Source organism: Carcharodon carcharias, chromosome 36 (assembly GCF_017639515.1).
Source record: "Carcharodon carcharias isolate sCarCar2 chromosome 36, sCarCar2.pri, whole genome shotgun sequence".
In the NCBI taxonomy this organism is placed as follows: Eukaryota; Metazoa; Chordata; class Chondrichthyes; order Lamniformes; family Lamnidae; genus Carcharodon; species Carcharodon carcharias.
In genome coordinates, this window is record NC_054502.1 from 4,146,624 (window position 1) to 4,164,787 (window position 18,164).

The 18,164-nt window shown below is 45.4% G+C and overlaps 1 protein-coding gene across 3 annotated transcripts in view; it reads right to left on the minus strand.

The window, feature by feature from the left end:
- khdc4 (KH domain containing 4, pre-mRNA splicing factor) overlaps window positions 1-16,751 on the minus strand; it is a 118,014-nt gene extending 101,263 nt beyond the window's left edge. For 2 of the 3 annotated variants that reach the window (XM_041179703.1, XM_041179702.1), the window contains exon 1: window positions 16,692-16,751. In XM_041179703.1, the coding sequence (XP_041035637.1) occupies window positions 16,692-16,711 (20 nt within the window). In that variant the 5' untranslated portion in view covers window positions 16,712-16,751. Of the gene's footprint in view, window positions 1-4,324; window positions 4,377-16,691 lie in introns of those variants that run through there. The other variant, XM_041179704.1, reaches the window with a different exon arrangement.
- Between the last annotated feature and the right edge of the window lie 1,413 nt (window positions 16,752-18,164).

Consider the following 18,164-nt stretch of genomic DNA (forward strand, 5'->3'; position numbering starts at 1 on the left):
CTCTCTCCGGGTATCCCTTCTCTCTCTCTCTCCGGGTATCCCTTCTCTTTCTCTCTCCGGGTATCCCTTCTCTTTCTCTCTCTCTCACTCCGGGTATCCCTTCTCTCTCTCTCTCCGGGTATCCCTTCTCTCTCTCTCCTCTCCGGGTATCCCTTCTCTCTCTCTCCGGGTATCCCTTCTCTCTCTCTCTCTGGGTATCCCTCTCTCTCTCTCTCCGGGTATTCCTCTCTCTCTCTCTCCGGGTATTCCTCACTCCCTCTGTTCCTCCGGGTATTCCTCTCTCTCTCTCTCTCTCTCTGGGTATTCCTCTCTCTCTCTCTCTCTCCGGGTATCCCTTCTCTCTCTCTCTCCGGGTATCCCTTCTCTTTCTCTCTCCGGGTATCCCTTCTCTTTCTCTCTCTCTCACTCCGGGTATCCCTTCTCTCTCTCTCTCCGGGTATCCCTTCTCTCTCTCTCCTCTCCGGGTATCCCTTCTCTCTCTCTCCGGGTATCCCTTCTCTCTCTCTCTCTGGGTATCCCTCTCTCTCTCTCTCCGGGTATTCCTCTCTCTCTCTCTCCGGGTATTCCTCTCTCTCTCTCTCCGGGTATTCCTCTCTCTCTCTCGCCGGGTATTCCTCTCTCTCTCTCGCTGGGTATTCCTCTCTCTCTCTCCAGGTATTCCTCACTCTCTCACTCTCCGGGTACTCCTCTCTCTCCAGGTATTCCTCTCTCTCTCTCTCCAGGTATTCCTCTCTCTCTCTCTCCAGGTATTCCTCTCTCTCTCTCTCCAGGTATTCCTCTCTCTCTCTCTCCAGGTATTCCTCTCTCTCTCTCCGGGTATTCCTCTCTCTCTCTCCGGGTATTCCTCTCTCTCTCTCCGGGTATTCCTCTCTCTCTCTCCAGGTATTCCTCTCTCTCTCTCCAGGTATTCCTCTCTCTCTCTCCAGGTATTCCTCTCTCTCTCTCCAGGTATTCCTCTCTCTCTCACTCTCCAGGTATTCCTCTCTCTCCAGGTATTCCTCTCTCTCTCTCCGGGTATTCCTCTCTCTCTCTCAGCGGGTATTCCCCTCTCTCTCTCTCCGGGTATTCTCCTCTCTCTCTCTCCGGGTATTCCTCTCTCTCTCTCCGGGTATTCCTCTCTTTCTCTCCGGTTATTCCTCTCTTTCTCTCCGGGTATTCCTCTCTCTCCCGGTATTCCTCTCTCTCTCACTCTCCGGGTATTCCTCTCTCTCTCTCTCTCCGGGTATTCCTCTCTCTCTCCGGGTATTCCTCTCTCTCTCTGGGTATTCCTCTCTCTCTCTCTCCGGGTATCCCTTCTCTCTCTCCGGGTATTCCTCCCTCTCTCTCTCTCTCTCTCTCCAGGTATTCCTCTCTCTCCGGGTATTCCTCTCTCTCTCTCTCTCCGGGTATTCCTCTCTCTCTCTCTCCCCGGGTATTCCTCTCTCTCTCTCTCCCCGGGTATTCCTCTCTCTCTCTCTCTCCGAGTATTCCTCTCTCTCTCTCTCCGGGTATTCCTCTCTCTCTCTCCAGGTATTCCTCTCTCTCTCACTCTCCGGGTATTCCTCTCTCTCTCACTCTTCGGGTATTCCTCTCTCTCTCACTCTCCGGGTATTCCTCTCTCTCTCTCTCTCTCTCTCTCTCCGGGTATTCCTCTCTCTCTCTCTCTCCGGGTATTCCTCTCTCTCTCCGGGTATTCCTCTCCCTCTCTCCGGGTATTCCTCTCCCTCTCTCTCCGGGTATTCCTCTCCCTCTCTCTCCGGGTATTCCTCTCCCTCTCTCTCCGGGTATTCCTCTCCCTCTCCGGGTATTCCTCTCTCTCTCTCTCTCCGGGTATTCCTCTCTCTCTCTCTCTCCGGGTATTCCTCTCTCTCTCTCCAGGTATTCCTCTCTCTCTCTCTCTCCGGGTATTCCTCTATCTCTCTCTCACCGGGTATTCCTCTCTCTCTCTCTCTCCGGGTATTCCTCTCTCTCTCTCTCTCTCTCTCTCTCTCTCCGGGTATTCCTCTCTCTCTCTCCAGGTATTCCTCTCTCTCTCTCGCCGGGTATTCCTCTCTCTCTCTCTCGCCGGGTATTCCTCTCTCTCTCTCCGGGTATTTCTCTCTCTCTCTCTCTCTCCGGGTATTCCTCTCTCTCTCTCTCCGGGTATTCCTCTCTCTCTCTCCGGGTATTCCTCTCTCTCTCTCTCTCCGGGTATTCCTCTCTCTCTCTCTCTCCGGGTATTCCTCTCTCTCCCTCTCTCCGGGTATTCCTCTCTCTCCCTCTCTCCGGGTATTCCTCTCTCTCCCTCTCTCTCCGGGTATTCCTCTCTCTCTCTCTCTCCGGGTATTCCTCTCTCTCTCTCTCTCTCCGGGTATTCCTCTCTCTCTCTCTCCGGGTATTCCTCTCTCTCTCTCTCCGGGTATTCCTCTCTCTCTCTCTCTCTCTCCGGGTATTCCTCTCTCTCTCTCTCTCTCCGCGTATTCCTCTCTCCGCGTATTCCTCTCTCCCTCCGCGTATTCCTCTCTCTCCCTCCGCGTATTCCTCTCTCTCCCTCCGCGTATTCCTCTCTCTCCCTCCGCGTATTCCTCTCTCTCCCTCCGCGTATTCCTCTCTCTCCCTCCGCGTATTCCTCTCTCTCCCTCCGCGTATTCCTCTCTCTCCCTCCGCGTATTCCTCTCTCTCCCTCCACATATTCCTCTCTCTCCCTCCACATATTCCTCTCCCTCCCTCCGCATATTCCTCTCCCTCCCTCCGCGTATTCCCCTCTCTCCGCGTATTCCTCTCTCTCTCTCCTTCCGGGTATTCCTCTCCCTCTCTCTCCGCGTATTCCTCTCTCGCTCCGCGTATTCCTCTCTCGCTCCGCGTATTCCTCTCTCTCCGCGTATTCCTCTCTCGCTCCGTGTATTCCTCTCTCGCTCTGCGTATTCCTCTCTCGCTCTGCGTATTCCTCTCTCTCTCCCTCCCTCCGGGTGTTCCTCTCCCTTCCTCCGGGTGTTCCTCTCCCTTCCTCCGGGTGTTCCTCTCTCTCCCTCCGGGTGTTCCTCTCTCTCCCTCCGGGTGTTCCTCTCTCTCCCTCCGGGTATTCCTCTCTCTCTCTCTCTCTCTCTCTCTCCGGGTATTCCTCTCTCTCTCTCTCTCCGGGTATTCCTCTCTCTCTCCGGGTATTCCTCTCTCTCTCTCTCCGGGTGTTCCTCCCTCTCTCTCTCCGGGTGTTCCTCCCTCTCTCTCTCCGGGTATTCCTCTCTCTCTCACTGGGTATTCCTCTCTCTCTCTCACTGGGTATTCCTCTCTCTCCGGTTATTCCTCTCTCTCTCTCTCTCCGTGTATTCCTCTCTCTCTGCGTATTCCTCTCTCTCTCTCTCCGCGTATTCCTCTCTCTCTCTCCGTGTATTCCTCTCTCTCCGCATATTCCTCTCTCTCTCTCCATGTATTCCTCTCTCTCCGCGTATTCCTCTCTCTCTCTCTCCGTGTATTCCTCTCTCTCCGTGTATTCCTCTCTCTCCGTGTATTCCTCTCTCTCTCTCTCCCTCCCTCCGGGTGTTCCTCTCCCTTCCTCCGGGTGTTCCTCTCTCTCCATCCGGGTGTTCCTCTCTCTCCATCCGGTGTTCCTCTCTCTCCATCCGGTGTTCCTCCCTCTCCATCCGGTGTTCCTCCCTCTCCATCCGGTGTTCCTCCCTCTCCATCTGGGTGTTACTCTCTCTCCCTCCGGGTGTTCCTCTCTCGCTCTCTGGGTGTTCCTCTCTCGCTCTCCGGGTGATCCTCTCTCTCCCTCTCTCTTCGGGTATTCCTCTCTCTCTCTCCGCGTATTCCTCTCTCTCTCTCTCTCCGCGTATTCCTGTCTCTCTGCGTATTCCTCTCTCTCCGCATATTCCTCTCACTCTCTCCCTCCCTCCGGGTGTTCCTCTCTCTCCCTCCGGGTATTCCTCTCTCTCTCACTCTCCGAGTATTCCTCTCTCTCTCACTCTCCGGGTATTCCTCTCTCTCTCTCCGGGTATTCCTCTCTCTCTCACTCTCCGGGTATTCCTCTCTCTCTCTCCGGGTATTCCTCTCGCTCTCTCTCGGGGTATTCCCTCTCTCTCTCTCGGGGTATTCCCTCTCTCTCTCCGCGTATTCCTCTCTCTCTCTCCCTCCCTCCGGGTGTTCCTCTCCCTTCCTCCGGATGTTCCTCTCTCTCCATCCGGGTGTTCCTCCCTCTCCCTCCGGGTGTTCCTCTCTCGCTCTCCGGGTGATCCTCTCTCTCCCTCTCTCTTCGGGTATTCCTCTCTCTCTCTCCGCGTATTCCTCTCTCTCTCTCTCTCTCCGCGTATTCCTCTCTCTCCGCGTATTCCTCTCACTCTCTCCCTCCCTCCGGGTGTTCCTCTCTCACCTTCCGGGTATTCCGCTCTCTCTCTTCGGGTAGTCCTCTCTCTCTCTTCGGGTATTCCTCTCTCTCTCTCTCTCCGCGTATTCCTCTCTCTCTCCGCGTATTCATCTCTCTCTCTCTCCGCGTATTCCTCTCTCTCTCTCCGCGTATTCCTCTCTCTCTCTCTGCGTATTCCTCTCTCTCTCTCTGCGTATTCCTCTCCCTCTCTCTCCGCGTATTCCTCCCTCTCTCTCCGCGTATTCCTCCCTCTCTCTCGCTCTCTCCCTCCCTCCGGGTGTTCCTCTCGCGCTCTCCGGGTGATCCTCTCTCTCTGGGTATTCCTCTCTCTCCCTGGTCTTTTGCGGATTTATTTCTCACTCTGCCCCGGTAATTTATGGATTTATTTCTCTCTCTCCCCCGGTTATTTACGGATTTATTTCTCTCTCTCCCCCGGTTATTTACGGATTTATTTCTCTCTCTTCCCCGGTTATTTACGGATTTATTTCTCTCTCCCCCGGTTATTTACGGATTTATTTCTCTCTCTCCCCCGGTTATTTACGGATTTATTTCTCTCTCCCCCGGTTATTTACGGATTTATTTCTCTCTCTCCCCCGGTTATTTACGGATTTATTTCTCTCTCTCCCCCGGTTATTTACGGATTTATTTCTCTCTCCCCTGGTTATTTACGGATTTATTTCTCTCTCTCCCCCGGTTATTTACGGATTTATATCTCTCTCTCCCAGTTATTTACGGATTTATATCTCTCTCTCCCAGTTATTTACGGATTTATATCTCTCTCTCCCCCGGTTATTTACGGATTTATATCTCTCTCTCCCAGTTATTTACGGATTTATATCTCTCTCTCCCAGTTATTTACGGATTTATATCTCTCTCTCCCAGTTATTTATGGATTTATATCTCTCTCTGCCCCGGTTATTTACGGATTTATATATCTCTCTCCCCCGGTTATTTACAGATTTATATCTCTCTCCCAGTTATTTATGGATTTATATCTCGCTCTCCCAGTTATTTACGGATTTATATCTCTCTCTCCCAGTTATTTACGGATTTATATCTCTCTCTCCCCCAGTTATTTACGGATTTATATCTCTCTCTCCCAGTTTTTTATGGATTTATAACTCTCTCTCCCAGTTATTTACGGATTTATAGCTCTCTCTCCCAGTTATTTATGGATTTATATCTCTCTCTCCCAGTTATTTATGGATTTATATCTCTCTCTCCCCCGGTTATTTATGGACTTATTTCTCTCTCTTCCCCGGTTATTTACGGATTTATTTCTCTCTCTGCCCCGGTTATTTACGGATTTATCTCTCTCTCCCCCGGTTATTTACAGATTTATTTCTCTCTCTCCCCCGTTTATTTACGGATTTATTTCTCTCTCCCCCGGTTATTTACGGATTTATTTCTCTCTCTCCCGGTTATTTACGGATTTATATCTCTCTCTCCCCCGGTTATTTAGAGATTTATATCTCTCCCCCCGGTTATTTACGGATTTATATCTCTCCCCCCGGTTATTTATGGATTTACTTCTCTCTCTCCCCGGTTATTTACGGATTTATTTCTCTCTCTCCCCCGGTTATTTACGGATTTATATCTCTCTCTCCCCCGGTTATTTATGGATTTATTTCTCTCTCTCCCAGTTTACGGATTTATATCTCTCTCCCCCTGGTTATTTACGGATTTATTTCTCTCTCCCCCCCCTCGGTTATTTACGGATTTATATCTCTCTCCCCCCCCCGGTTATTTATGGATTTATTTCACTCTCCCCACCCCGGTTATTTACGGAGTTATTTCTCTCTCTCCACCGGTTATTTACGGATTTATATCTCTCTCTCCCCTGGTAATTTACGGATTTATTTCTCTCGCTCCCCCGGTTATTTACGGATTTATATCTCTCTCCCCTGGTTATTTACGGATTTATTTCTCTCTCTCCCCTGGTTATTTACGGATTTATATCTCTCTCTCCCCCGGTTATTTACGGATTTATTTCTCTCCCCCCCCGGTTATTTACGGATTTATACCTCTCTCTCCCCCGGTTATTTACGGATTTATATCTCTCTCTCCCCCGGTTATTTACGGATTTATATCTCTCTCTCCCCCGGTTATTTACGGATTTATATCTCTCTCTCCCGGTTATTTACGGATTTATTTCTCTCTCCCCTGGTTACTTACGGATTTATTTCTCTCTCCCCCGGTTATTTACAGATTTATTTCTCTATCTCCCCCGGTTATTTACGGATTTATTTCTCTCTCCCCCCCCTGGTTATTTACGGATTTATTTCTCTCTCCCCTGGTTATTTACGGATTTATTTCTCGCTCTCCCCCGGTTATTTACGGATTTATATCTCTCTCCCCCCCGGTTATTTACGGATTTATATCTCTCTCTCCCGGTTATTTACGGATTTATATCTCTCTCTCCCGGTTATTTACGGATTTATTTCTCTCTCCCCTGGTTACTTACGGATTTATTTCTCTCTCCCCCCCCTCGGTTATTTACGGATTTATTTCTCTCTCTCCCGGTTATTTACGGATTTATTTCTCTCTCCCCCGGTTATTTACGGATTTATATCTCTCTCTCCCCCGGTTATTTACGGATTTATTTCTCTCTCCCCCAGTTATTTACGGATTTATATCTCTCTCTCCCCCGGTTATTTATGGATTTATTTCTCTCTCTTCCCCGGTTATTTACGGATTTATTTCTCTCTCTCCCCCGGTTATTTACGGATTTATCTCTCTCTCCCCCGGTTATTTACAGATTTATTTCTCTATCTCCCCCAGTTATTTACGGATTTATTTCTCTCTCCCCCCCCTGGTTATTTACGGATTTATTTCTCTCTCCCCTGGTTATTTACGGATTTATTTCTCGCTCTCCCCCGGTTATTTACAGATTTATATCTCTCTCTCCCCCGGTTATTTACGGATTTATATCTCTCTCTCCTGGTTATTTACGGATTTATTTCTCTCTTCCCTGGTTACTTACGGATTTATTTCTCTCTCCCCCAGTTATTTACGGATTTATTTCTCTCTCTCCCGGTTATTTACGGATTTATTTCTCTCTCCCCCGGTTATTTACGGATTTATATCTCTCTCTCCCCCGGTTATTTACGGATTTATTTCTCTCTCCCCCAGTTATTTACGGATTTATTTCTCTCTCTTCCCGGTTATTTACGGATTTATTTCTCTCTCTCCCCCGGTTATTTACGGATTTATATCTCTCCCCCCGGTTATTTATGGATTTATTTCTCTCTCCCCCCCTGGTTATTTAAGCATTTATTTCTCTCCCCACCCCCCCCCACCACCCCCCCGGTTATTTACAGATTTATTTCTCTCTCCCCCCCCCGGTTATTAATGGATTTACATATCTCCCTCCCGGTTATTTACGGATTTATATCTCTCTCTCCCCCGGTTATTTATGGATTTATTTCTCTCTCTCCCAGTTAATTACGGATTTATATTTCTCTCTACCCCCGGTTATTTACAGATTTATTTCTCTCTCTCCCAGTTATTTACGGATTTATATCTCTCTCTCCCTCGGTTATTTATGGATTTATATCTCCCCCCACCCCGGTTATTTACGGATTTATTTCTCTCTCTCCCAGTTATTTACGGATTTATATCTCTCTCCCCCCGGTTATTTACGGATTTATTTCTCTCTCCCCCCCGGTTATTTACGGATTTATTTCTCTTTCTCCCCCGGTTATTTACGGATTTATTTCTCTCTCCCCCCCCCCGGTTATTTACGGATTTATTCCTCTCTCCCCCCCCGGTTATTTACGGATTTATTTCCCTCTCTCTCCCGGCTATTTACGGATTTATTTCTCTCTCCCGCCCTGGTTATTTACGGATTTATTTCTGTCTCCCCTGGTTATTTACGGATTTATTTCTCGCTCTCCCCCGGTTATTTAACGGATTTATATCTCTCCCCCCGGTTATTTACGGATTTATTTCTCTCTCCCCCCCTGGTTAATTACGGATTTATTTCTCTCCCCCCCCGGTTATTTACGGATTTTATCTCTCTCTCCCAGTTATTTATGGATTTATTTCTCTCTCTCCCAGTTATTTACGGATTTATTTCTCTCTCTCTCCCGGCTATTTACGGATTTATTTCTCTCTCCCCCGGTTATTTACGGATTTATATCTCTCTCTCCCCCGGTTATTTACGGATTTACATCTCTCTCTCCCCCGGTTATTTACGGATTTATATCTCTCTCTCCCCCGGTTATTTACGGATTTATGTCTCTCTCTCCCCCGGTTATTTACGGATTTATGTCTCTCTCTCCCCCGGTTATTTATGGATTTATACCTCTCTCTCCCCCGGTTATTTATGGATTTATATCTCTCTCTCCCCCGGTTATTTACGGATTTATATCTCTCTCTCCCCCGGTTATTTACGGATTTATATCTCTCTCTCCCCCGGTTATTTATGGATTTATATCTCTCTCTCTCCCGGTTATTTGCGCATTTATATCTCTCTCTCCCCCGGTTATTTGCGCATTTATATCTCTCTCTCCCCCGGTTATTTATGGATTTATATCTCTCTCTCCCCCGGTTATTTATGGATTTATATCTCTCTCTCCCCCGGTTATTTGCGGATTTATTTCCCTCTCTCCCCCGGTTATTTACGGATTTATTTCTCGCTCTCCCCCGGTTATTTACGGATTTATATCTCTCTCTCCCCCGGTTATTTATGGACTTATTTCTCTCTCTTCCCCGGTTATTTACGGATTTATTTCTCTCTCTCCCCCGGTTATTTACGGATTTATCTCTCTCTCCCCCGGTTATTTACAGATTTATTTCTCTCTCTCCCCCGGTTATTTACGGATTTATTTCTCTCTCCCCCGGTTATTTACGGATTTATTTCTCTCTCTCCCGGTTATTTACGGATTTATATCTCTCTCTCCCCCGGTTATTTAGAGATTTATATCTCTCCCCCCGGTTATTTACGGATTTATATCTCTCCCCCCGGTTATTTATGGATTTACTTCTCTCTCTCCCCGGTTATTTACGGATTTATTTCTCTCTCTCCCCCGGTTATTTACGGATTTATATCTCTCTCTCCCCCGGTTATTTATGGATTTATTTCTCTCTCTCCCAGTTTACGGATTTATATCTCTCTCCCCCTGGTTATTTACGGATTTATTTCTCTCTCCCCCCCCTCGGTTATTTACGGATTTATATCTCTCTCCCCCCCCGGTTATTTACGGATTTATTTCACTCTCCCCACCCCGGTTATTTACGGAGTTATTTCTCTCTCTCCACCGGTTATTTACGGATTTATATCTCTCTCTCCCCTGGTAATTTACGGATTTATTTCTCTCGCTCCCCCGGTTATTTACGGATTTATATCTCTCTCCCCTGGTTATTTACGGATTTATTTCTCTCTCTCCACTGGTTATTTACGGATTTATATCTCTCTCTCCCCCGGTTATTTACGGATTTATTTCTCTCCCCCCCCCGGTTATTTACGGATTTATACCTCTCTCTCCCCCGGTTATTTACGGATTTATATCTCTCTCTCCCCCGGTTATTTACGGATTTATTTCTCTCCCCCCCCGGTTATTTACGGATTTATATCTCTCTCCCCCCCGGTTATTTACGGATTTATATCTCTCTCTCCCGGTTATTTACGGATTTATATCTCTCTCTCCCGGTTATTTACGGATTTATTTCTCTCTCCCCTGGTTACTTACAGATTTATTTCTCTCTCCCCCGGTTATTTACGGATTTATTTCTCTCTCTCCCGGTTATTTACGGATTTATTTCTCTCTCCCCCGGTTATTTACGGATTTATATCTCTCTCTCCCCCGGTTATTTACGGATTTATTTCTCTCTCCCCCAGTTATTTACGGATTTATATCTCTCTCTCCCGCGGTTATTTATGGATTTATTTCTCTCTCTTCCCCGGTTATTTACGGATTTATTTCTCTCTCTCCCCCGGTTATTTACGGATTTATCTCTCTCTCCCCCGGTTATTTACAGATTTATTTCTCTATCTCCCCCAGTTATTTACGGATTTATTTCTCTCTCCCCCCCCTGGTTATTTACGGATTTATTTCTCTCTCCCCCCCCTGGTTATTTACGGATTTATTTCTCGCTCTCCCCCGGTTATTTACAGATTTATATCTCTCTCTCCCCCGGTTATTTACGGATTTATATCTCTCTCTCCCGGTTATTTACGGATTTATTTCTCTCTCCCCCGGTTATTTACGGATTTATATCTCTCTCTCCCCCGGTTATTTATGGATTTATTTCTCTCTCCCCCAGTTATTTACGGATTTATTTCTCTCTCTTCCTGGTTATTTACGGATTTATTTCTCTCTCTCCCCCGGTTATTTACGGATTTATATCTCTCCCCCCGGTTATTTATGGATTTATTTCTCTCTCCCCCCCTGGTTATTTAAGCATTTATTTCTCTCCCCACCCCCCCCCCCGGTTATTTACAGATTTATTTCTCTCTCCCCCCCCCCGGTTATTAATGGATTTACATATCTCCCTCCCGGTTATTTACGGATTTATATCTCTCTCTCCCCCGGTTATTTATGGATTTATTTCTCTCTCTCCCAGTTAATTACGGATTTATATTTCTCTCTACCCCCGGTTATTTACAGATTTATTTCTCTCTCTCCCAGTTATTTACGGATTTATATCTCTCTCTCCCTCGGTTATTTATGGATTTATATCTCCCCCCACCCCGGTTATTTACGGATTTATTTCTCTCTCTCCCAGTTATTTACGGATTTATATCTCTCTCCCCCCGGTTATTTACGGATTTATTTCTCTCTCCCCCCCGGTTATTTACGGATTTATTTCTCTTTCTCCCCCGGTTATTTACGGATTTATTTCTCTCTCCCCCCCCCCGGTTATTTACGGATTTATTCCTCTCTCCCCCCCCGGTTATTTACGGATTTATTTCCCTCTCTCTCCCGGCTATTTACGGATTTATTTCTCTCTCCCGCCCTGGTTATTTACGGATTTATTTCTGTCTCCCCTGGTTATTTACGGATTTATTTCTCGCTCTCCCCCGGTTATTTAACGGATTTATATCTCTCCCCCCGGTTATTTACGGATTTATTTCTCTCTCCCCCCCTGGTTAATTACGGATTTATTTCTCTCCCCCCCCGGTTATTTACGGATTTTATCTCTCTCTCCCAGTTATTTATGGATTTATTTCTCTCTCTCCCAGTTATTTACGGATTTATTTCTCTCTCTCTCCCGGCTATTTACGGATTTATTTCTCTCTCCCCCGGTTATTTACGGATTTATATCTCTCTCTCCCCCGGTTATTTACGGATTTACATTTCTCTCCCCCGGTTATTTACGGATTTATATCTCTCTCTCCCCCGGTTATTTACGGATTTATGTCTCTCTCTCCCCCGGTTATTTACGGATTTATGTCTCTCTCTCCCCCGGTTATTTATGGATTTATACCTCTCTCTCCCCCGGTTATTTATGGATTTATATCTCTCTCTCCCCCGGTTATTTACGGATTTATATCTCTCTCTCCCCCGGTTATTTACGGATTTATATCTCTCTCTCCCCCGGTTATTTATGGATTTATATCTCTCTCTCTCCCGGTTATTTGCGCATTTATATCTCTCTCTCCCCCGGTTATTTGCGCATTTATATCTCTCTCTCCCCCGGTTATTTATGGATTTATATCTCTCTCTCCCCCGGTTATTTATGGATTTATATCTCTCTCTCCCCCGGTTATTTGCGGATTTATTTCCCTCTCTCCCCCGGTTATTTACGGATTTATTTCTCGCTCTCCCCCGGTTATTTACGGATTTATATCTCTCTCTCCCCCGGTTATTTATGGACTTATTTCTCTCTCTTCCCCGGTTATTTACGGATTTATTTCTCTCTCTCCCCCGGTTATTTACGGATTTATCTCTCTCTCCCCCGGTTATTTACAGATTTATTTCTCTCTCTCCCCCGGTTATTTACGGATTTATTTCTCTCTCCCCCGGTTATTTACGGATTTATTTCTCTCTCTCCCGGTTATTTACGGATTTATATCTCTCTCTCCCCCGGTTATTTAGAGATTTATATCTCTCCCCCCGGTTATTTACGGATTTATATCTCTCCCCCCGGTTATTTATGGATTTACTTCTCTCTCTCCCCGGTTATTTACGGATTTATTTCTCTCTCTCCCCCGGTTATTTACGGATTTATATCTCTCTCTCCCCCGGTTATTTATGGATTTATTTCTCTCTCTCCCAGTTTACGGATTTATATCTCTCTCCCCCTGGTTATTTACGGATTTATTTCTCTCTCTCCCCCCTCGGTTATTTACGGATTTATATCTCTCTCCCCCCCCGGTTATTTACGGATTTATTTCACTCTCCCCACCCCGGTTATTTACGGAGTTATTTCTCTCTCTCCACCGGTTATTTACGGATTTATATCTCTCTCTCCCCTGGTAATTTACGGATTTATTTCTCTCGCTCCCCCGGTTATTTACGGATTTATATCTCTCTCCCCTGGTTATTTACGGATTTATTTCTCTCTCTCCACTGGTTATTTACGGATTTATATCTCTCTCTCCCCCGGTTATTTACGGATTTATTTCTCTCCCCCCCCGGTTATTTACGGATTTATACCTCTCTCTCCCCCGGTTATTTATGGATTTATATCTCTCTCTCCCCCGGTTATTTACGGATTTATATCTCTCTCTCCCGGTTATTTACGGATTTATATCTCTCTCTCCCGGTTATTTACGGATTTATTTCTCTCTCCCCTGGTTACTTACGGATTTATTTCTCTCTCCCCCGGTTATTTACAGATTTATTTCTCTATCTCCCCCGGTTATTTACGGATTTATTTCTCTCTCCCCCCCCCGGTTATTTACGGATTTATATCTCTCTCCCCCCCGGTTATTTACGGATTTATATCTCTCTCTCCCGGTTATTTACGGATTTATTTCTCTCTCCCCTGGTTACTTACGGATTTATTTCTCTCTCCCCCGGTTATTTACGGATTTATTTCTCTCTCTCCCGGTTATTTACGGATTTATTTCTCTCTCCCCCGGTTATTTACGGATTTATATCTCTCTCTCCCCCGGTTATTTACGGATTTATTTCTCTCTCCCCTGGTTACTTACGGATTTATTTCTCTCTCCCCCGGTTATTTACGGATTTATTTCTCTCTCTCCCGGTTATTTACGGATTTATTTCTCTCTCCCCCGGTTATTTACGGATTTATATCTCTCTCTCTCCCGGTTATTTACGGATTTATTTCTCTCTCCCCTGGTTACTTACGGATTTATTTCTCTCTCCCCCGGTTATTTACGGATTTATTTCTCTCTCTCCCGGTTATTTACGGATTTATTTCTCTCTCCCCCGGTTATTTACGGATTTATATCTCTCTCTCCCCCGGTTATTTACGGATTTATTTCTCTCTCCCCCAGTTATTTACGGATTTATATCTCTCTCTCCCCCGGTTATTTATGGATTTATTTCTCTCTCTTCCCCGGTTATTTACGGATTTATTTCTCTCTCTCCCCCGGTTATTTACGGATTTATCTCTCTCTCCCCCGGTTATTTACAGATTTATTTCTCTATCCCCCCCGGTTATTTACGGATTTATTTCTCTCTCCCCCCCCTGGTTATTTACGGATTTATTTCTCTCTCCCCTGGTTATTTACGGATTTATTTCTCGCTCTCCCCCGGTTATTTACAGATTTATATCTCTCTCTCCCCCGGTTATTTACGGATTTATATCTCTCTCTCCTGGTTATTTACGGATTTATTTCTCTCTTCCCTGGTTACTTACGGATTTATTTCTCTCTCCCCCAGTTATTTACGGATTTATTTCTCTCTCTCCCGGTTATTTACGGATTTATTTCTCTCTCCCCCGGTTATTTACGGATTTATATCTCTCTCTCCCCCGGTTATTTACGGATTTATTTCTCTCTCCCCCAGTTATTTACGGATTTATTTCTCTCTCTTCCCCGGTTATTTACGGATTTATTTCTCTCTCTCCCCCGGTTATTTACGGATTTATATCTCTCCCCCCGGTTATTTATGGATTTATTTCTCTCTCCCCCCCTGGTTATTTAAGCATTTATTTCTCTCCCACCCCCCCCAACCCCCCCACCCCCCCCCCCCCCCCCCCCCCCCCCGGTTATTTACAGATTTATTTCTCTCTCCCCCCCCCCGGTTATTAATGGATTTACATATCTCCCTCCCGGTTATTTACGGATTTATATCTCTCTCTCCCCCGGTTATTTACGGATTTATACCTCTCTCTCCCCCGGTTATTTATGGATTTACACATCTCCCTCCCGGTTACTTACGGATTTATATCTCTCTCTCCCAGTTATTTATGGATTTATATCTCTCTCTCCCAGTTATTTACGGATTTATATCTCTCTCTACCCCCGGTTATTTACGGATTTATTTCTCTCTCTCCCAGTTATTTACGGATTTATATCTCTCTCTCCACCGGTTATTTACGGATTTATATCTCTCTCTCCCCCGGTTATTTATGGATTTATATCTCTCTCTCCACCGGTTATTTACGGATTTATATCTCTCTCTCCCAGTTATTTACGGATTTATATCTCTCTCTCCACCGGTTATTTACGGATTTATATCTCTCTCCCCCCCGGTTATTTACGGATTTATATCTCTCTCTCCACCGGTTATTTACGGATTTATATCTCTCCCCCCGGTTATTTACGGATTTATTTCTCTCTCCCCCGGTTATTTACGGATTTATATCTCTCTCTCCCCCGGTTATTTATGGATTTATATCTCTCTCTCCCCCGGTTATTTACGGATTTATTTCTCTCTCTCCCCCGGTTATTTACGGATTTATTTCTCTCTCCCCCCCTGGTTATTTACGGATTTATATCTCTCTCTCCCCCGGTTATTTATGGATTTATATTTCTCTCTCCCCCGGTTATTTACGGATTTATATCTCTCTCTCCCCCGGTTATTTATGGATTTATATCTCTCTCTCCACCGGTTATTTACGGATTTATATCTCTCTCTCCCAGTTATTTACGGATTTATATCTCTCTCTCCACCGGTTATTTACGGATTTATATCTCTCTCCCCCCCGGTTATTTACGGATTTATATCTCTCTCTCCACCGGTTATTTACGGATTTATATCTCTCCCCCCGGTTATTTACGGATTTATTTCTCTCTCCCCCGGTTATTTACGGATTTATATCTCTCTCTCCCCCGGTTATTTATGGATTTATATCTCTCTCTCCCCCGGTTATTTACGGATTTATTTCTCTCTCTCCCCCGGTTATTTACGGATTTATTTCTCTCTCCCCCCCTGGTTATTTACGGATTTATATCTCTCTCTCCCCCGGTTATTTATGGATTTATATTTCTCTCTCCCCCGGTTATTTACGGATTTATATCTCTCTCTCCCCCGGTTATTTATGGATTTATTTCTCTCTCCCCCGGTTATTTACGGATTTATATCTCTCTCTCCCCCGGTTATTTATGGATTTATATTTCTCTCTCCCCCGGTTATTTACGGATTTATATCTCTCTCTCCCCCGGTTATTTATGGATTTATTTCTCTCTCCACCGGTTATTTACGGATTTATATCTCTCTCTCCCCCGGTTATTTATGGATTTATATCTCTCTCCCCCGGTTATTTACGGATTTATATCTCTCTCTCCACCGGTTATTTACGGATTTATATCTCTCTCCCCCGGTTATTTACGGATTTATATCTCTCTCTCCCCCGGTTATTTATGGATTTATTTCTCTCTCCCCCGGTTATTTACGGATTTATATCTCTCTCTCCCCCGGTTATTTATGGATTTATATTTCTCTCTCCCCCGGTTATTTACGGATTTATATCTCTCTCTCCCCCGGTTATTTATGGATTTATATTTCTCTCTCCCCCGGTTATTTATGGATTTATATCTCTCTCTCCACCGGTTATTTATGGATTTATATCTCTCTCCCCCAGTTATTTACGGATTTATATCTCTCTCTCCCCCGGTTATTTATGGATTTATATTTCTCTCTCCCCCGGTTATTTACGGATTTATATCTCTCTCTCCCCCGGTTATTTATGGATTTATATTTCTCTCTCCCCGGTTATTTACGGATTTATATCTCTCTCTCCCCCGGTTATTTATGGATTTATATTTCTCTCTCCCCCGGTTATTTATGGATTTATATCTCTCTCTCCACCGGTTATTTATGGATTTATATCTCTCTCCCCCAGTTATTTACGGATTTATATCTCTCTCTCCCCCGGTTATTTACGGATTTATATCTCTCTCTCCCCCAGTTATTTACGGATTTATACCTCTCTCTCCCCCGGTTATTTATGGATTTATATCTCTCTCTCCCCCGGTTATTTATGGATTTATTTCTCTCTCTCGACTTCTCACCCAGTGGCCATCGCCGCCATTTTGCCGCTCGGTCGCTTCCAGAACAATCCGTCAGCGGCTTCGACGTCACTTCCGATTCTGCCGCGCGGTGACGTCGTCTTCCTGCCAGGACGCCTCTAATCATCACAGCTGCACTTCCGCCAGGATAGCCGTGCGTCACTTCTGCCTCCCTCATTGTTGCCAGACAAATGGACCTGAAACTCTTTCCCTCTGGACCCTCAAGTCCCAGCAGAGACAGGAACGGAAGTTAAAGTCACCTTTCTGTTGGGATGTTTGGATTGAGGTTAATGAAGGAACTCTGGATGAATTCACTGTTGGAAACATGACAGACAATTTGCACACAGACAGGTGCCACCATCAGCAACGTGATGGATGGTCTGATAACCTGTTCCTTCAGAGGGCATGAAGGCCTCAGTTTAACTCCTTATGTGAAAGAGAAAGCAGGGCTGGGGATTGGAAATGTCCCTCAGCCGAGATTTATTATCTGGGGAACATGTGCCAGCCAGGCAATCAGTGACCAGGGAATATACCCCACTGAAAGCTCAGTGCAGGGGGATGTCCCTTAGGGTAAGTATCCCCATCCGAGAACTATTTTCCCAGAGAATTAATCCTATCCAGTGATCCTCAACCAGGGAACAGGACCCATCGGAACACCATTGTCCAGGAAACGCCTCCCATCCAAACTCCATTGCCCAGGAAATGCCTCCCATTTAATGGTCATTACCCAAGGAATGTGTCCCATCCAAAGTTCAACACCCAGGGAACATGGTCCAGCCCAGCGTCAGCACCCAAAGAAATGATCGGTTCCAGATCTGGAGAGAGATTTACTACAAGGGATGAAGGATTAGAGTCACACAGATAGACTAAAAGTGTTGGGATTGTCCTCCTTGAAGCATGGTAGCCTTGAGAGGACATTTGGTAGCCATCTTTAAAAATCATGAAGGGATTGCACAGAGTGGAAGGAAAATGGCAACATGAAAAATGTTTTTAACCAAGTTTGATGAAATAGGAGGATACGAAGAAAGGAGGGGTGGAAATTTTGGCTCGAGAAGCAACTACAGTGAGGAGGGATAATATGTTGGAAGAATCATTAACTGAGGTCATATGGATTGAGCTTAGGAACAAAAGTGCAGTCACACTATTGGAAGTGTACTATAGACCCCCAAACAGTCAGAGGGAGATAGGAGGGCAAATATGTAGGCAAATCTCTGAAGTGCAAAAACAGTAGGGCAGTTATAGTAGTGGATTTTAACTACCCCAACATTAACTGGGATAGTTTTAGTGTGAAAGGAATGGAGGGAATTGAATTCTTAAGGTGCATTCAGGAGAACTTTTTTGTCCCTAATGTAGCAAACCCAACAAGAGAGGGTGCAGTTCTGGACTTTGTTTTAGGAAATGAAGCTGTGCAGGAGGAAGGAGTGACAGTGGGAGAGCACATTGGTGGCAGTGATCATAATTCAGTTACTTTTAACG